General features: G+C 42.8%; 1 protein-coding gene across 48 annotated transcripts in view; it reads left to right on the top strand.

The window, feature by feature from the left end:
* Window positions 1-20,995, top strand: part of MAP2 (microtubule associated protein 2) — a 238,206-nt gene that overhangs the window by 207,258 nt on the left and 9,953 nt on the right. For 24 of the 48 annotated variants that reach the window (XM_049813666.1, XM_049813594.1, XM_049813586.1 and 21 more), the window contains 4 exons: window positions 811-872; window positions 6,640-6,825; window positions 8,211-8,364; window positions 10,625-10,968. In XM_049813666.1, coding sequence (XP_049669623.1) covers window positions 811-872; window positions 6,640-6,825; window positions 8,211-8,364; window positions 10,625-10,968 — 746 coding nt within the window. The remainder of the gene's footprint in view (window positions 1-810; window positions 873-6,639; window positions 6,826-8,210; window positions 8,365-10,624; window positions 10,969-20,995) is intronic. The other 24 variants (XM_049813935.1, XM_049813924.1, XM_049813972.1 and 21 more) reach the window with 3 other exon arrangements.

Raw genomic sequence — 20,995 nt, 5'->3', positions numbered from 1 at the left:
GTTGTCATCTGTGACTACTGTCCTACTTCTGCATTTACTAAGGGCATCCTGGCACAGATGCCAAAAGATTTCACATCTAGTTTTTGTGTGGCAGATCGCTTCCTGAGCAACAGTGTTGGGGCGAAGCTAATAACCTGCTTTCCAAAAGCTGCCCCATTCCAAAACTTTTCATAAGGAAATCTTAGTCAGAGAGAAAAAAATCACCTCAAACTATGTTGTATCAGATAAATTAAATACTGGATTAACATACTTGATGTCCCAGATGTAATTTGAATTGCTAGAGTCTGATGGCTTAGTTGACCCACAGCACACTGACCTTGTCGACCCAACTAGGATGATAATTCAGCAGTGAATCTCTCTCTTTCCATTAGGAATGTTGGCTAATATTTTGAGAAGTGGTGATTTCAGGGGCCTCTCAAAATTTTCATTTGCAGATTATTTAAAGGAGCCTGATTTTTAGAGGACAGTCCTGAAAATCAGGAAGCTAAGGTGGCTGATTGACCTTCAGAACTAGAGTGTCTTATAGTTGTCAACTATTTCTTGAAGTATTTACTGTAGTTTCTAGACTTCTAGGAACATGAATACAAAATCTTGATTTGTTTGAAACATGTAGAATACCATTTTACCTCAAGTATGATAAATACAGGACTTTTTTAAGGCAGGTACATTTCTGCATACAGTTCACTGAGAGTAATCACAAAGTAATTGCGTTGCACAGTAGTTCCAAGGCATTTAATTGTTCTGTCAAGTGTACTAAGTGGAAATGCTTATTATTATTTTAACTATCAAGTCTTTCTTTGGGTCTCTCAGCAGCAGGTGGTGAAACAAACCAGGCTCCTGGTGTATTTAAACAAGCAAAGGAAAAGCTCTCAGTGAGTAAAATGATCTTACTGTTCATCTTTATAATCTCCTTTTGTCCTTATTTCAGATCTTTTTGTGTTAATTCAGTAAGTAATTGTGTGTTCCATTTAAAATTTGTGTACCATTTAAAATTTGTTTGCCATATTCATTATTCATTTTAAAGGGTAATTAAAACCACCTTTCCTGAATAACCTCTGAATTACAGTCCCAGGTAGTAGATGATGACAGTTTGCAAATCCACAAGGGGCACACAGACTCCAAACTGCAGGAGTTGGATGTTGTTCAGTATTCTGAGCCAGGTCATCCTTTGGGATAAACTGTGTACCCTGGCCCTTTCTACAGCACCCAACTCATACTGCCACCTTGCTCGATTGCTATGTAGGCAGAAACCCTCACCCAGGACTCACCGGATGTCTTCTGATGCACCATTTACATAGCCATGCATTCTGCAGAGGTCATGGCTGTGTAGAATTTATTGGCCAGTAGCATTTTATATGCAATTAAGTGCTTTCTGATGGCCATTTCCTGGACTGCTGATTTCTCTGTGTGTTTTAACCTGATGGTTACGTGCCCTGCCTTCAGCCGCTCTGCGGCCTGCTGTGCTTCCTGTGTCTGGCACTCCTCTGCTGAGTTTCCTTCGGCAAATACTGCAGTGCCTCTCCACCCTGCTACCATGCTGACCCTATGCTCTTCCTGTCGATTACTCCAAAATACCCTGGAAACCAACCTCTTTTCACTATCCCCTATGCAACTATTGTTACATGACATTGACACATGCTAATTCACATCTGCAGCACAACAATACTTTGTCAGTTAGCCATCATTAACAATAAAAAAGTTCCTTAGGATTCCTCTAAATTTCCTAATATATTCCATGGCTGATTTGTTTCATGTGTCTAACCAGATTGTTAGTTCTCTGGGGAACAAAAATCTCTGTCTCATAAAGTGCTACACATTATTTATGAATTGTAAGAAATTGTTAATGAAGATAGCAGCATAACTGATTGGAGGCTATGGAGGAGCCATGGATCCTGGGATTTCATGTGGTTTTTCAGGTCTGACCCGTTTCAGCTCATAACTGGGAAACTGATAGACCTTCTTTACTAGTACAGTAAGAAATATCTAGACAGGTGTGATGGGTTGACCCTGGCTGGATGCCAGGTGCCCACCAAAGCCGTTCTATCACTCCCCCATCCTCAGCTGGACAGGGGAGAGAAAAATATAACAAAAAGCTTGCGGGTTGAGATAAGGACAGGAGAGATCATTCACTAATTACCGTCACGGGCAAAACAGACTCAGCTTGGGGAAAATTAGCTCAATTTATTACAAATCAGCCAGAGTAAGGTAATGAGAAATAAAATGAAATCTCAGAACACCTTCCCTCCACCCCTCTCTTCTTCCCGGGCACAACTTCACTCCCGGATTTCTTCACCAAGCCCCCCCCCCAGCAGCACAGGGGGGATGGGGATGGGATTTACAGTCATCACATGTTATTTTCTGCTGCTAATTCTCATCAGGGCAAGGGCTCATCACACTCTTCCCCTGCTCCAGCGTGGGGTCCCACCCACGGGAGACAGTCCTCCACGAACTTCTCCAACATGGGTCATTCCCACGGGCTGCAGTTCTTCACGAACTGCTCCAGCATGGGTCCTTTCCACAGTGTGCAGTCCTTCAGGAGCACACTGCTCCAGCGTGGGTCCCCCAGGGGGTCACAAGTCCTGCCAGAAAACCTGCTCCGTGGGCTCCTCTCTCCACAGATCCGCAGGTCCTGCCAGGAGCCTGCTCCAGCGCGGGGTTCCCACGGGGTCACAGCCTCCTTCGGGAACCCACCTTCTCCGGCGTGGGGTCCTCCATGGGCTGCAGGTGGATATCTGCTCCACTGTGGACCTCCCTGGACTGCAGGGGGACAGCCTGCCTCACCATGGTCTTCACCATGGGCTGCTGCAAAGGAATCTCTGCTCCGGCGCCTGGAGCATCTCCTCCCCCTCCTTCTTCACTGACCTTGGTGTCCGCAGGGTTGTTTTCTCTTACATGTTCTCACTCCTCTCTCCGGCTGCCGTTTCCGCCTGTCCCAACTTTTTTTTCCTTCTTAAAAATGTTATCACAGAGGCATTACCACTATCACTGATTGGCTCGGCCTTGGCCGGCGGCCGGTCCGTCTTAGAGCTAGCTGGTATGGGCTCGCGCTCTCTCGAACACGGGAAGCTTCCAGCAGCTTCTTACAGAAGCCACCCCTGTAACCTCCCCCCGCTACCAAAACCTTGCCACACAAAACCAATACAACAGGTTTCTGGTCTGAGTCAACAGTATGGTTTATTACTGTCTTTTCTTGGGAGATGATCAACACTTATGCAAGAGAAGTCAGTACTAGCCCATTTTCAGAGTCATCTGTGTTCATGGAGTGCTCTAAGTACAAACACCGCAAAACCATTCTCTGAAATTATCTGCTTTCTACACACCTTTCTTATTCCTGTCCCTTACATTATAGCAAACATCAGAAGTCTGTCTCCTGCTTACTTTCTCTCCCTGCTGCTTCACTTCTCTGATTGCCACAGTCATGCAACTCTTGGACATTTTCTCTTCTGCGCCTTGGCTTCACCTCTGCTTTTATAAAGACCTCTCCCTTTTTCTTGCTGTGTTTCTTCCTCATTTTCAGCTTTTATATCTTTAAGTGCAACCTTTTCCTCTTCACTGGTAATGATCATCCAATCCAGTCAGTTTTGTTATCCATCTTCAAGCTACAGTTTGCATACTGCTTTGCAGAGCAAGTTCAGGAAAGGCTAAGCAGTTCCATCTGCTGGAAGGAGCTGTGTAGCTGCAGTAGCGAGATGATGAGAACATCGGTCATGTGTTAGGAATGCCTCTGAAATAAAGTGAGGTTTCTGCATCCCAATTTCAGCAATCCCTGAGTCTTAGACAGGGTTACATAGATCTTTGTCCTGTGGACAGCTGACACTTCCAGCAACAGGAATTATAACAGACGTCAAAGGTAGTATATCGCTAACAGAGAATAAGAACAGTTTTCTGGGTAAAGCACAGGCAGGGATTAAGACATTTGGTTTCTTTGCTTGCTCTACCAGCCTTGAGCATGTCACTGAAATCTGGTTGGGCCAGATTCTGCTGCTATTACTGATGCTAAAAAGTGCCTTGTTACCTAAATAACACCGAGGCAATCTAGACTGTGATAATCTCAGAGCAGTGCCTTAGTTCAAGGTCATGCCTTTTCCGAGCTGTTCCATTGAAAGATCTCAGTCTCCTCCATCTTTAGCATCCCTGTTAGATGTGCATATTGACAGAGGACGCTGTATGCAAGATGAGTGAAGAGGACGAGGTCTCTACATTGTGCCTAAAATCTTAACCTGTAAGTCTTCCAGTCTCATGGGGGGGAAACATTTTGCATGGTCTGGAAGTTGAAAAAGGCAAAAACCACTGAATGAACGTTTGGGCCTCAAACTGTGCGTACTTAGTTATATCTCAAGTTCAGAAAACTGGGTGAAAGGTGTTCGCAGATTGTCTGTTTCTTGGAGCCACCCAACACAGATACTCTGCTTCCACAGAGTTTCAGCATCAATGAACACCTTAGTGGATTTGTAAACATGGCCCAAAGTTTCACAAGTGGATGGGACCCATAAATTGAACTATGACAAATCAGTCAAAGACTGAAGAAGCCTTTGATGTGACAGAAACACATAGTGTACAGTTTCTGTGTAGAATACTTACTCACAGATTTTTTTTATTCTGTTTATTCTGACAGTGAAATAAGTATTAAAAGAAAGAGACATAAATATGTGGCAAAACTCATTCTAGGAATATATTCTTGCTAGTAAAGCACTTCCATCCTTTGAACTAATTTCTTGTCTTGCTACTTGGAATGGATGATGATATCCAATAGAAGTCCTCTCAGCTGTGTTGTATTACTGGAATTCTTTGTTACACAGTGTCCTGGGTTCAGCTGGGATAGAGTTAATTCTTACAGGAACCTGGGAGGTGGGGGCATAGCCGGGGCAGCTGACCTGAACTAGCCAAGGAGCTATTCCATACCATGGGACATCATGCTCAGTATATAAATGGGGAGCGGGCCGGGGATGGGGGTGGGGCGCCAAAAAGGACTGTCGTGGTTTCAGCCCAGCCGGTAACAAAGGACCACGCAGCCGCTCGCTCACTCCTCCGCCCCCCTCCGGTGGGGTGGGGAGGAGACGGAGGAGAGAGAAGAAAAAGAAACTGGAACCTCGAGGGTTGAGATAAAGGCAGTTTACTGGGACAAACACAAAGAAATTATAACAACAACAACGGTACTGATGAAAAAGTATACAAAAAGAGTGATGCACAGTGCAACCGCTCACCACCCGGGACCCGACGCTCCGCCACTTCCCCCACCGAAAACAGAGACCACCACCCACCCCCCCCACCCACCCCACCCCCGTCCCCATTTATATACTGGGCAGGATGTCACATGGTATGGAATAGCTCCTTGGTTAGTTCAGGTCAGCTGCCCCGGCTATGCCCCCACCTCCTAGGTTCTTGTAAGAATTAACTCTATCCCAGCTGAACCCAGGACACACAGTTCTGCAACTCTTAATCATGTTGATGATGTCATGGATGACATTCAGCACACCAGCCTCAGTTTTCTGTACGCTAGGTGTGTAGCCTAAGCCAGGTGCCTGTCAGGGCTGGACAACCTATTCTTTTCTCATTTTCTAATAAAGACAACTTAAGGAGCAACTCGTACATGTTTTCTGAACATTGAGAAAGTCTAAGTGACTAACTTAGATCAAATGCCAGATTTTTCATGGCTAAAGCTCTATACCGAGTCCCATAATTACAGGCCCATTGGGATTGCTCCTGTGTGTAACTTCATGCTTGTATGAACACAGAGAGAATCAGGCCTACATTGCTAAGCTAACAGCCTTGCAATTGTTCTTTGTAGTATCGGTTATACCCATGAGAGAAAAAAATGTTGCTTGAGCAAGTAGCCCTATTCTCTTTCGAGGAGATTCCTTTTTGCAAAGCAGTTAGGTGCTCCTAAGTGTCAACAAAGAATTTTCAATCTGTCCTACTGGTGTTTGATTGTTCTTTCAATGGGTATTATCATTATTCAGAATCAGACAAGTATCTGATTACAATGACATATGCCAGCCTTTCAACCATTTACAGGTTTCCCAGGACTCCACATAGTCAATATAAATTTATGAATTTCTGTAGAGTGGCACCAAATGCACAGACTACAGTGTTTGGCATGCATTAGGGATTTTGTGTATACACAGTGGCACAAGAAGCAATACTGTCTTGTCCTTCTGCCGTTGTGGGAATACTGGTGTAACTTTGCTTTTAAGATTCCCCACTGTTTTATTCTTGACTGTAGCTTGAAGGGATGTATTTCAAATGCACAACTTAGTTTTAAAGGACTAGGATCTCTTGGTGCTCCTGTATAGTTTTGCACTTGCTTCTAATGCAGCCAGCCAGCAGCTGTACCAGTTAAATGCTGTACCTGGCACCAGTTTTGTCCTATTAACACAAGACAAAAATAGCATCTGCAGAAAAAGGCACTTCCTAGGATCAGTAACTCTGTCCAGACCCAGATGTTTTCAGTCAAACAACACAGAACTGAAACTTTTACGCATGTCAGAACTGCACAGACACCATTACCAGACACAGGAGAAGTATTAATTCATAGCTTGGCTTTTTTTTTTTTTTTTTTTTTTTTGGTCCATGTTGCATGTATTTTCCTTTTGTCCATCTTCATGTTGTGTTTTCTTTTGTTTGTTTTCTCATGACTAGACTACCTCTTTGTCAAAGATTCCTGCCTCAAAGTCTAGAGCAAAGTCATTGCTTCCTCCAAGACCCAGCTCAGCTTGCTCATTAACTACTAAAAGGGCCACTTTTCTCGATACAGACAGTTATTATGTACGGCCCTCCTCAGCGGGCCCAAGAGACTGCTTGTCCTACTCAAAGTCAGATGCTAAGGTAAGGTAGCAGAGCTGCTAGAGAAAGAGTTAGCTTGGAGATGTGTAGGTGGACTCCATGGATCACATTCTCTACCCACTGAATTTGAGTAACTCTCTGCAAAGCTTACGTGGGATTACTTAGATCTAGTGGCAGGAAAACTGATTAGCAGGCTACAAGATTTGTGCTACAAAATGGATAAAAACAAAGGAGATTCTCCAGAGGAAACGTAAGTGAAATAAGTTATAACTAGAAGGACGTATCTTCTTTCTATTGATGATATGGATGCTGTTTCATTGACTGCTAAGAAGTTGCACCCATTTGCACATGGGTAAGTGGCAAAGAACAGCAGTACTAATTTGCCTTCCAAGTTTAAAAAAATGTAATTTCCAACCAGTTAATATTCTCTGAAATCAAATTCAATCCCCAGTGTAGGAGGGATTTCTAATCACCAGCAATAAGGGTGGAAATCAAATGCTCTAGGAACCAAATTTGGTCTATGCATGGGACTATATTGAAAAAGTTGCAGTATAAATTTAAAGAGATGTTTGGCAGTCCATCCTAGCTTCCCCATGTTTACATTTCACTTCTGTTTCAAATCTACTTGATGCTGAGTTGATGACTATCCCCATTTAAAAACTGTTTTCACTATTGACTACTATTTTCTGTGTAACACCATGCTTGGTGTGTCTTTTATTGGTTGGGACCATCATCACATTTGTCTTTGGGAGGACTATCTGCTTATGCAAGACTGTCTTTGGCTGCCTATCCCATAAGTTCAAAAATATACTAACATACCTGTCCATTGCTCTAACCATGGTAATAAGAAGGTATCTGCTGATTTCAAAAAGTAAAAAGATGAGTATGGAAGCAAATAAGACACCAGGATTAATAGTCTTCCACTGAAAAAAATAAGCTGTAGCTAAAAATTTTTCTCCGTAAAAAAATTACAAGTTAGTTTTTGAAAATGCAAAAATCACACATCACCTAACAATACAGTGTGGGGTGTATTCTGGGCACCAGTATTGCAGTTACTTTGCAAGTAAATTCACATAAGAATTTCACATCTGAGCTCCAGAGAATTCTTTTACTTTCAACTCGCACTAAAAACCACTTGTTCCTTATTAAGAACCAAATGTGGAATCCATCCATCTTTAGATCCAAGAGTATCTGTATCTGTCTTAAGTAGCTCAGAAGATGACTGTTGGGTGTTTTGATGCAGTAAAGAAGCACCAGGGAGCTAAGCAGAGCATGGGAGGTGGCTGGATCTCCACAGGTTCCTGTGTGAGTAGTAAACTGGGCCCATAGGATGAGGTTTCCCCCTCTGTATATAAGTTGAGAAAAATCACAGCCCAGAGAGTGAGTTTTGAAAACTAAACCTTCCATTTTTATTTTGCTACTATTAGGATGGAGTAAGCAAGAGTCCTGAAAAGCGTTCCTCCCTACCAAGACCTTCCTCTATCCTTCCTCCTCGACGAGGTGTATCAGGAGACCGAGACAGAGAGGAGAACTCTCTCTCCCTCACAGCTTCTCTTTCCTCTTCAGTACGACGGACCACCCGTATGTTTTTTCCATATTAATCCTCTCCTACTGCTGTGGGTGTCTCCCATAGATTTGTCACATTGCCATAGCATCATGTGTCCCTACCTTTTACACAGAGGAGTGGGTCTGGGGTATGCTGTTGGAAATCGGAGCCCCACAAACTGTTTTTGTTCAGGTACCAAGTCCTGAGCAGCAAGGGCTTGAAACCAGGGATAAGATGCACCCTTTCTATACTCTGCAATGCCCAGAGCTAGGACTGCGGTTCAGAGTAATCGCTGATACTAGAAAATGCCTTTGCAGGGAGCTCAGAGCTGGCTAAGGTATTTGACAGAGGGCATTTACAAACAGCAGCAAGAAAAACAAGACAAACCTGAAGTAGGCAACATAAAATATTCTGATGGATCTTGGAAAAGTAAACCTAATAGTTACAGTCATTAATTTGCTGTTTCACAGTAATGATCTCCCTGTACTCTAATCCTAGGGTAAAAACTCTGCTGAGAATTGAGATGTTAGCTAGCAGAATGACTCATTGGGGGAAGTTATGATAGTAAACCAGCAAGGTCATTTTATGAGGACCAGTGTTATCAAATCACAAGCCAAAAGAAATTACAGGACAAAGAGAATTTCACCAAATACCGCCAGAACTGTTCGCTAGATTTGCATTCAGCCCAGGCATCAGAACCTGGATGAGGCTCCCTGCTTTCCAATAGGAATTGCTCTGGTTTCTCTCTTTAGAAACTCATCTCAGCCCCTTTAAAGACAGCTTAAGGGAAGTAGATTATTAAATTCTACAAAAAAACTCCTTTGAAATTCTTGGGTGATGCTCCAAGGGTAAAACAGAGACCCTTTGTAAGCAGAATGACACCCCAGCTGGCACAGCAGCCCATTCTGCTGACTAGGAGTGAGAGGCCGTTGAGCATTTGCCAATGTGGTGAAGGGCTGGGGAATGAGAAATAAATATACCAAAGCTGCAGGGAGCTGGGAAAAAAAATAATTCCCTTTTTGTCTCAGCTGGTATAGTGAGAAGGTTCTGGTGTAGGGTTGTTTTGGAAAGAAAGAAACCATTCAGGGAAACTGGAGGTGAGAGTGGAGTATGTTCAGTCTGTCTAACAAGTCATGTAGAGCAAAGAGTTTCTCCTGTTCACCAGGGGCAGCAGTGCGTTGGGTTTGGTCCACCACCATTACATAAACAGAATGACTAACAAATACTTTAAATAAGATTTTGACTACTCCCACTGGACACTCTAGAGAGGCCCATTGGATTTATAATTCCTGAACATTTTAAAGGTGAAAACATATACACACACATTTGGCATTGGGGTTCCCAGGCTTTGGGGTTTGGTTTGGTCTTTTTCTCCCTGAGTATTCTCATTGAACCTTTGCTTTAAGCAGCATATGGATATCTTGGGTTCTGTTTATTTGCATTTGAGAGTTACGAGCAGAGCTGGCTGCAGAAAGCACAGTGCCACAACTAAACTGATTCTTGTGCTCAGTGAAAAGGACCAGCAATGCCGTAAACACTGAATGAAGTGGCTACAAAATATTACAGTATTTATTTATTTATTTTTAGCTTGCATGCCAACATAACTAGAATATGACTTTTAATCAAGGTTGCCTTCTGTAGTTGCTTTCTTTCACTGCACTAATGAAAAATAGCAACTGAATGTGAGGTACATCTACCCATCCACAGAACAGAGCTATGACTTGTTCATCAGCTGAATGATCAGCCAGGGTTCAGCTGCAGATACCAGATTACCAGCAGTGGTAGGTGACCAGCAGCAGGCAGGCACTCAGAGCCTTAATTTCAGGATTACAATCAGAATTTTTCCCACTCTCTAGTTTAATGCCTAAGTCCATTGAAATTAGTGACAACATTCTTACTGGCTAGTCAGGTTGTCGGATCGAGTCCCAGAGGTCAGATTCCCAGTGTGCTTCTTGTTCTTTCCCCAAAATGGAAATTGGTGTGATATTGTGCCTTGTTTAGCGAGCTTTGCAGGAAGCATAGGTGTTGTGGGAAGCACACCTGTGTTACAGCACAGAGAACTCAGTCACCATATGGGCAATTTACCAGCTCAACCATACGTGACAAGCTAACTCCTGGCAGGTTGATTAGCAAAGACACGGAGACAGACATCCAGTCTGCTGTTCCAGCCCTAGCACAGCCATCCTAGAGCTGTATCATCTTGCTTGGCGTACAGGGATGCAGTCTTGGGAGGTACAGAGGAAAGAAGAGCTGTATTTCTGTGGGTCTAATGCTGGTTTTTTTTCTTGCATGTAGGATCAGAGCCAATTCGTAGCAGAACAGGAAAAAGTGGGACTTCTACTCCCACTACTCCTGGCTCCACTGCCATCACACCAGGGACACCACCAAGCTATGCCTCCCGTACCCCAGGCACTCCAGGGACACCCAGCTACTCCAGAACCCCACACACTCCTGGGACCCCCAAATCTGCCATAATGGTACCTACTGAGAAAAAAGTTGCCATAATTCGCACTCCTCCTAAATCTCCAGCCACTCCGAAGCAGCTACGAGTTATTAATCAGCCTCTACCTGACCTCAAGAATGTCAGGTCCAAAATCGGATCAACAGATAACATCAAATACCAGCCTAAAGGGGGGCAGGTAAGAATTCCACTCTTTATGTTCATCCCTATGTGATTTAGTCTTATGTGTGCACGTTTGGGATAGGTACGGGATGGGAGCCGTTTTGAGTTGCCTTGCAAATGCTGCTTCTATTGTCCATATGCATTGGTTGTTTAAATCATTTTAATTGGCAGGGGCCAGGACAATCTTCAGAAAGTATTTTGTCACTAGAAAATTAACAGTGTCTCACTGACATTAGCTGCAAAATTTCAAACAAGAGTTTGTATTCCATACCATAGATATGTTTCAGCCTGTATCTCAGCAGTTGCTGCTTACTTAGTCTTCATCAGTACCAGCAAATGAAAGGGGTTTGGTTTAATTCAAGCAAGTTCAAATTCAACCTAGATAGATGTTAGCAGGATTGCACAGTACCATGACCTTTTCCTCTGTCATTTTGTGTGACATGTGCATTGTGTTGGGTGACATTAATGAGGGTTGCAGCCTCCAACCTGGTAAATCCACCCCAAGTTAAAGATGATGGGAGGGGACAGATGCTAGACTTAACTGTTTTTTCTTGCTGCAGGGTTTGAATAAACAGGAACAGGGCTTAAATTTTATAAACTGGAGAGTGTACATAATCTAAGAAAAGGTGGATGTGTAACAAGGCAGATCAGGATTTTCAGTTCTCACTGTCTGAAAGAACAAGAATTCAGGGACATGTTGATGCAATTAAAAGGTGAAAAAAAGAGATAGTTTCACACCTTGGAGAATTATGCAATGAAGCGCGTTGTCATGAGGATTGCTTTCAGCTAGAGACTGAACATGTGTGTAGGGTAACAAAATCCCCTGTTACTACAGACAGAACTTGCCAAACTTTGGAAAGGACAGTAAATATGTAGGCTTTTAAGCTAAGCAGATGGTTTTGGGGACTGAGGAAAGATCAAACAGGAAGTACCATAAATCTTCCTGAGGTATGGTGTTTCTGCCTTCCTCTGAAGAGTCTCTGGTTGATGCCCTACCAAGCAGAGCTATGGCCAGAGCTGGAATAGTCTTCTCTCATTTTTGAGCAATGCTGAAATGGTAACACAGATGGCATTAAAAGCCAAAATCATGTCCAAGCAATTTGTTTGTCCTTCTGTTTGGAAGAACTGTTGTTCTAGCTTACAGGATGAAGCGATCCATTCTATTAATGTTTAACGAGTTATAAAACCATTTATAACCTGAAAGAAATCCTATTTTATTTAGAAACAAAGAGGCTGAATGAGGAAAAAGAATATAGCTTACCAAAACTTATGCTAAAAATATGGACAACTCAGTCTTGTGGGTGTAAACAATTATGATGATTTATTTTTTGTAAAAAGTACTTGTGCATTTCATATTGATTCTGGACACAACCCCATGATGAAAACACCCAGTGCCCCCAGCTCCCTTTTACTTCCCTGAGATTGCTGAGTTACAGCAGTGGCAATGTGAGTGCTTTATGAAAGGTTCACTTCTCAACTACCTCCAGAGACAGGACATCAGGGTGAATAACATACGCGCCCATTCAGCTGTCCTTAAAACAAGACATTCCAGAATGCTGGGTTGCATGGTGTTTCCAGATCAGATACTTTTATATATCTATATCTGTATCTGAGTTTTAGAATTCAAAATGGAACATACAGAACAGTGAGGTTTGCCTAATGCTGTCTCAGAAAAAAAATAATAAATTGGATCAAAACTTAGCATTGCAACCCTATGCCTACTGCAGGTCTTCCAGAGGAAAAAAAAACAGGCTCATCTTTTACATAGTAAGGTATCTCTTAGGCATTAATCCCCTTTTCATGGTAAATTAACACATTCAGTGCTTTCTAGGATTTGGAGTAGCCAGTTACTATATGAAGTCAAGAAGACAATGCCTCAGCAAAGGTTCTTCTGCATTTGTTTTGACAAGTGTCTGTGTAATTATTTTGTATGGGAGTTCAACTCCCATTTGACATATTGTGTAGCAGATGGTCACGGTGCACAGGGGCTCCAGGAGGCTTGGAACACCAGTTCAGACTGTGCATCTGGATTAGCATTCCTCATAACAAGCCCAACTGCTGGACGTGGGGCTTGAAACCAGCACCGTGTTAGCCTGTCCTCCTCCTCCCTATTACTCTGTGGACTGTAACAACCATACAAGACTGGGGACCACAGCAAATTGTATTTCTTTGTAAACGCCGTGCCTAGACAGCTACATTTCCTTAGCAGTTCTGTAGAGTTGCACAGAGTCTTTGCTGGTTAGTGAAGGATGGCACAGCAGCTCGTGTTTCACTCTCAGGGATCACAGGGGAAATCTGCTGGGTGGACATAATGTCACTGAAGCTAAAGCATTTTTTAATTCCCAGTGGTATATGGCCACTGAGCTGTGGGTTGGGCTAAGACGCACTGAGTTTTTCCTTTATGTTTCCTTTATGCCATAGTTGCTCAGTCTAGACAAGAGGTTTTAGGATTAATTCTTTTCCAATTTCTGCAGTTGAATTTTATAGAGTCTGTGAGAGGAACACATGAAAGCTAATTTCATTTCCTCATGTCTGCACACTTCTTTAATGTCTGGTGGCAAATATCGCACTGGCTGAAATGAGATATTATCTGCTTTTAGTGATGATACATGAAACAAACAGAAAGCTGCTAAAGTTTTATAACCTGAACTGGAAGTGCTGATAGCAATAACCACAGGACAAACAAGCAAACAAAAAGCCAGCATATATCTGGGCAAGTTAAGTACGTAAACATGACATGCAAATCACTAAAGGAATACAGATATGCAGCCCAAAAGTGTCATTTGGAGACAGACTATCCTTTCACCAGAGGCATATCTGAACCTAGCACAAGGTCTTTTCTTAGCTTACAGCTGTCCTAGAGAAAGCAGCCGCGCTGTGAAACTGCCAGAGGCTGAGGTGCAGAACTGAAGAAGAAGGGGATGTTTGAATGCTAAATAAATCAAGAAATGCAGTGCTTTCAATTTCATCAAAAGCTCATCAGACAGCAGACTGATTTTACTTCAGCTCTGACTTGCCAGCCACAGAAACAAAGGAGAGAAATCCCTCCACCTGATGGGGCGGGGGGGCGAGGAAGAGCATGCTTCTAGGGGAAGAAGCAAGCTAACTTTGCACTGCATTAAGCTCCTACTAGAAATAGATGGCTTGAGATGTGCTTAATTGGTATTCTGCAGTCTGGAGAAATGAGGGCTTCTCTGCTCTGTGATGTAGCCAGTAGGTGGTTGTCTGGTTTTCTCTTTATAGTAGAGTATGGTGAAATGTATCATTCTTGGCAAAGCTCAGAGGCGACTTGCTCATGGGTATGTCTGCTGGGCTTCAGATGGATTTTCACACTGCATCAGCTGTGAAGGAAATGCTTTGCTTTCAAAAGTAACCTATTTGCATCTGTTATTTCTCAGACAGCCCAAGGGAAGCATGGGGGAGCTGGGGGAAGGGGTTGGAAATCTGTTTCAGATGCCAAGACTGGGGTTTTTCCTTTCTGTTTGGATTTTTTTTCTTCTTGAAATCCTGTCTATGGATGTGGTTTGTACCATAGTGGAATACCAAAGTGCCCTAATTGAATCTTTTCATTACTGACCAGGCAGACTATTTACAAAGCATTATAGGCCAGCAACCAAGGATAAAGCTGACCTAGATTTCTTTTAATTAAATCTTAAAATGTACCCCTTAAATCTCAGCCATGGGTGAGGACTTCACTGGATATGAATCAGCATAGCTTCATCAAAGTGAATGGAGCTATACAGACTAGAATGCCATGCATAAGTTTTAAAATATCACTAACTATAGTAGCAGCCAGGCACCTTGTAAGGAGTAAGATGACACGTAGAAAAATTAAATACCTAAGCCATGTTGAAGAATGAAGTTAGGAAGATGAAGGAAGAACTACACCATCTTCCCTAAACTGTAGAAAACAAAGTGCAATTAGTCATGGGTCACAAAGTCTGAATAAATTGATGACACCACTATTCAGTAGAACCAGTCCAGAAACCACAAAAATGCTGGCAAGGAGAACAGGCATCTACATTAGATGATAAAATAGACTGGCACAGGGAAGGGTAAGACATCTCAGAGCTGGGCAGAAGAGGAGGCTTGGATGCATATCTGTCATCATCTTTGCACAATTTTTTCTTAGCTTCAAAATCAGTTTGGATGGCAGGAGAGATTCCTCCACAACACACCTCCACACCCTCCCATCATCACAGTTTACGACCCAGTCTGCAGAGAACAGTAGGCTTCTGAAGCGCTCCTTGCCTCAGCTACAGCCTGCCAGGATGCAGAGTCAGTGCAGAGACAGGTCTGGTGGCACACTGGAGCTGAGCACCTCCTGTGAGAACTGCAGGTCAAAAGGGTATTCAGCAAGTTCCCTTTGAGATGGCATCTTGTAACTCCTCTTCCTCTTGTTTCACATGTCTTTGCACCACATTATGAACACTGATGATTGCCCAAAGATTAATCTGAAGAACTAGATTATATGCTATTGGTGCACTGGCTGATGAAGAGTGTCCTAAAAGATAGTGGAGAATATAGGCCTAACAAAAAGTGCAATCTGAGCTGTTGCTGGGTCCCATTCTGTCTCCCATCTCCTTCTGGCACATCATGCACTTTTTTCCAGTCCATTGTGATCTGCAGCATAGTTGAGCCAAAACCAGTTTGGCCCAAGTTAAGAGAATGTCCCTGCTCAGGACAGTGATGAACATAAGTGAGCTTATAAGGTTCAAGCTTTGGTGCCTTCCCCAGCCAGAGCCACAGGAGGCAGCTGTATAGGAAAATGTGGATTGACATTGTGATGTGGCTGTTGTTAAAGTATTTAGCTAATGAGAGACTGGGAGGCAATTGTTTCCACACTGTTAGCTGCATTCATTGGAATAAGTTTGTGCATTTACCAAGTCAACAGTTCACAACTGTAACATAAATTCATCTCTGTCATTCTGCTTTTGTTTTCTTTATACATTCCCGGTTTTGTGGATTTGCAAGACGTTTGAAGGGATTTGTTCTAGACTGAAAATTAGAAACTAATTCACCCCTTGTTAATTGCAAATCTACAAATGCAAAGTAAAATTAGGAGTTTCAGGCACACCTTCAAAACTCTGTCGTGCTCAAAACCATGATTTTTAATTTTTTGAAATTTAGTATTTTGGCTGATCATTGCAGGTTGTACAGAAATAACATCTTGCAGCTCCTGTGTTCAGACTGTACTCATTTAATGGAAGACTTGCCGGAGTACAGTCTGTACAGTTGAGCCTTTAATTATTCTAGATAAAAAGCAAGATCTTCTTCCTGGCTCATATTTTAGAAAATTGAAGCCAGGCTTTAGCAAGTTTTGGAAAGTTTCTTTGAGGAAGGGTGTTTTGTTGGTAGAAATGAGCAGGGAGGTTAGGACTTTCTATCCAGAGCTGACATTCACTTTCTATGTAGCTGAGACAGAGTAACATCACTGCTCTGCCTCAGCCATCTGTAAAATGTGCATCATGCTCATTGAGGACAAACTGTGAACCACAGTCAGGAGGGTCACAAGCTGTCTGATGGGGCTCTAGCCACTAACAAAACTTCCGATGACTACAGTAGCCATAAGCCAGTGCTTCTCCCTCTTTTGAAGGCAGTTAGCAGCAGTGTGTTGATTTCTGCCAGTCGAATGGGGTGTGTTCGATCTGTCTAGTTAGAGTTGAAGGTATCACTTTCTGGAGGATTCAGTATCTTTCCACCGACTACAGTGGCAGCTTAAGTGACCAGTTTCCAACTCTTAGCAGGCTAATGTTAGAGGAGACAAAGCCTGGCCATGACGTACGATACATTATTGGTCTCTCATTAATATCAAGGGGAGAAGCTTTTTTCTAGAGTAACTTGAAATTACCAGGACACGAAGTCCTGTGAAAGTCTGAGTCATCCCAGCAGCAAGTTCAGCAGAGGAGGCATTTTCAGCTGAGCTCTAACTAGTCTAGATTTTGGCAATAAAATGGGGAAGGTTGTTCTTTTGGGAAAAGTGTTCAGGTGTGATACATAAACTGTTTGGTCATATAATAGTGTTCTGTCTTGCACAGAAAGGTGAGAAAGAGTTTATTTTGCTAGATGGGAAAGGGCAGGAAAGAAAAGGATGAAAACCTTAGTTTTCATCTTGGAAATTTGGATTTGAACAATAAAAAGAGATGCTAAGGGACATAGCTGCTGATCTCTGGGAGAGCCAGCTTGCATGAAGAGATAAACACAAGGTATTTTTTTGAACTTGAACTGAACAACCTAATTTTCTCCATTATGCTGGAACCTCAAGAAAATCCAGACATAGCGACTCAAAACTCATCCCTTCTTAAAGATAAGGAAACTGATTTGAAAACTGTGATACTTGATGCTCAACACTTGATATTTGAAGCTATTAGTACTCTTTCCATAAGTAGAGAGTGTTGTGTCTAAAATTTAAGTATCAAACTCCACAGTTTAGCAAAAATTGGTTTGGGGTTGGTTTTTTTTGTTTTTGTTTTTGTTTGGTTTTTTTTTAAGGGAGTACTAAAACAAGGATCCTGTGTTTTGGCTGAATTAATTGAGCTCGTAGGATCTCATTTATTTGGTGTGTGTGAATCTGCTTCAATCTCTTTTACCATTCTTTTGATCAGTTCCCCAAATTTAGTGAGGAGTCTGATTACAGAACATGTGTTACAGTTCATCTGACGTGGATCTTGCACTTCCTTGAGCTGTCTGTTAAATTCAGCTGTTGTCTCTTAACTGTAAACTCTTTGGCATGGAAAATGGTCATTCCACTTTTTATTTCCCAGCACAATTATGCAAAACCTTTCAGTGTTTCTCATGCCTAGTTCAGTGTGGCCACCGTATTAATTAGATGAATACAGTGATTTGCAAATAGGTAGAAAAAAGCTTGTAAATGAGCCATTGTCATCGTATGCAAGTATTAAAGACATGGCTGATTGCAAGATGTGTATTTTACTGATACTTCTAATTGAAAGTACCTATTTTCAATTGTTTGTAATTGTTTCACAGTTTAAGTGTTCAGGCTGAAATATTACATGCTCAGTGTCTGCCTCTGAGTATGTTATTAAAAGTCAGAAATGAACCTGTCTTGTTCACCCTTTACTAAGAGCAAGATGAGCATGGTACGTTATTTTGTCTATGCTATGTCCAGCGCAGCCTTTTATTTTGAACCTCACTAGCTTGTAGGCTGGTAGCTTCACTACCATTTGTATCCAGTTGTTGTGGTTTAACCCCAGCCAGCAACTAAGCACCACGCAGCCACTCACTCACTCCCCCCCTCCACCCAGTGGGATGGGGAAGAAAATCTGGAAAAGAAGCAAAACCCGTGGGTTGAGATAAGAACAGTTTAATAGAACAAAAAAAAAGAAACTAATAATGATAATGATAACACTAATAAAATGACAACAGCAATAATAAAAGGATTGGAATGTACAAATGATGTGCAGTGCAATTGCTCACCACCCACCAATCGACACCCAGCCAGTCCCCAAGCGGCAATTCCCTGCCCCCATTCCCCCCAGTTCCTAAACTAGATGTGACGTCCCATGGTATGGAATACCCCATTGGCCAGTTTGGGTCAGCTGCCCTGGTTGTGTCCTGTGCCAACTTCTTGTGCCCTGGCTGGGCATGAGAAGCTGAAAAATCCTTGACTATCGTCTAAACACTACTGAGCAACAACTGAAAACATCAGTGTTATCAACATTCTTCACATACTGAACTCAAAACATAGCACTGTACCAGCTACTAGGAAGACAATTAACTCTATCCCAGCTGAAACTACGATACCAGTAATTTCAGGAGTGCAAAAGCTGATGATGATTGCAAGCTCTGTACATGTGAAAGTCTGAGGCACAGTCTTTCCTTTCAAGGACTTTGATAGGCCAAATAAATACCCTCCCCCCTCCCTTTCCTCTACCTGTAGCCTCTGCCAGGAGCATGAAAACTGTAGTATCACCTGTCCTTGGCAGCATATAGATTTGGAAGCACTTAGAACTGCCTCTTGATTCTAATCAGGTTTTAACCTTAACCTTGTTCAAACCAATTCTTGTCTCGCTTAATCCCTGTGTTAACCAGGAGACCAAACACTGAAATAATGTCTAGTTCCTGGGAGATAGCTCTGTCAAATTACTGTGATGCTGTGGTAAGTAGGAGGAACCTGCCCTTTTTGATAAGTAGTTAGGAGTCTGGGAGCTGTTCCCAATATCACAGCCCCACAGCATGTTCAAACAGCAAGTGGAGCCAAGTTAGAGTATTTTTAAATGCTTTAGGCACAGTGTTTGTGGCAGAGCTTCTCAGAGGCCATAATTTCAAGGCAGGGATAACATAAACCGTCAGCTTCTCAGAAAGTATATTCAGAGCCTGTAATTTCATCAGCATCACAATTTTTGTTCTTCGAGTATCTTTGTTTTGGTGTGTACCAGTGTAGTACACCACAGGAGGGAAGCTGTTCATGGATTCTCTGCCCAGATGCTGGTAAGTTAGGGGCTTTCCCTCTTGTTGTGAAAAGCAGCAGAACTGAATGATTCTAGGCAGCAATGGAACATAATTCTTTCTCCTTTCATAAACAGTTTTCAGTCATCGATGGTGTCTTTAGCAGTGAGGGGCACAACTGAATGGAATTCTCTCTTGCATTTCTCTGCCTTGCACTCAGGGTTTCTACAAATTTCTGCTCATCTTGAACCCAGTGGTACAGTACTGACAGAGGAGGGGCCTGCTCGAGGCCCCTGGACTGGAGACTGTTGTACATAGAGACTTTGAAATCCAAATTCACTTTCTGTGAACAGTCTTAGAGAGGCATATATCTAACTGGGAGATTCACAGGTATTGCTAGCCTGTCTCTTCTCCTCATGTCAGCCAGCTTAACCCAAAAACATCCCCTCTGGTCTAGTGTAGATGTTGCCCTTGGACCACAGCCCCTTCCTGTTTCGATTGCCAGCTGGGCCACTATATGTAGGAAGGGAGTTAGTTTACCCTGCTGAGTGTAGATCAATATATGCCTCATCTACATGAACTCTGAGAAAAATACCTTCAGCAGTTAGTTTCCTAGCAGGCTACCCATAAATGCCCTGCATCTCCCAGTACTTTGACAGATAGCATTCAAACACCACAGAAGGTTTTGGAGCACCGTGTCTGATACCTGCTGGGGACTACGTAAAAGTAGTGTGAGTCAGTGAGGCTACACTGTGTGCACATTGGCACACAGTCTGCCCTGGCCTTCAATTCTAGACCATTGCTGAGGAGCCATCAGAGGACAGAGGCGGGGGGGAAGGTCTGTCAGAATCTTGGGGCTTTAGACGGAAGGCAGTTTTTCCTTGGGCAATGTGGTTTTGTGGAATAAACCCAGCATTGTTTGTAAGGCTTAATTTTTCCACTGTGGTTTAACTTCATGTGGATATGACAAATGCTGAGGAACCTCAGCTTGGTCCTGATCAAAATACTGACTTCCAGGCCCTGTCCCAGCATCTGGGCAAATCTGGGCAAACTAGCACCAGATCAGAAGAGAACGTACCCATTTCAGATGGGCAGGTCAGCACAAGGGTTATGAGGGACTCTGTCAGGACATTATCTTGTTGGGATGTTTAGTGGGTGTGAATAGAAAGCAGTCCTGTTTCTGCCACAGACTAAAATGTTCCCTTTTCTGAATGAGAGTATGAGCAGGCTTGATCTTTCATTTAATGTGCAGCACAATTGAAGTACATATATGTACATCTCTACCACACCTCCACCCCCACACAAGATGTACACACACATTCAGGAACACAGAGACCTTCCTGGTGAGGCACGGTGTTCATGCTGTCTCTCTCGCAGGCAGCTGCATCATCTAATTCCTTTCATCAAGTGCTATCATAAAAGTTTACCATTTTCTTGTTGTAGCTCTGTTCTCTTGGGAGGCACTTGCAAAGCCTCCCTGCTCTGATAGTTACAAATGTCCCTCCAGATTCCAGCTTCAAATAATTCACAGTCAGTTTACATTCTTTGTTTGCAAGCCAAAGTTTCTTTTTAGCCTAAATAGTTCCTGTCCCTCTCTGGCACTCTCCCTCTTGTGTTTACAGTCTGATTTCTCA

Source organism: Accipiter gentilis, chromosome 1, assembly GCF_929443795.1.
Source record: "Accipiter gentilis chromosome 1, bAccGen1.1, whole genome shotgun sequence".
Lineage (NCBI taxonomy): Eukaryota > Metazoa > Chordata > Aves > Accipitriformes > Accipitridae > Astur > Astur gentilis.
This window is presented reverse-complemented; position numbering and strand designations above follow the sequence as displayed.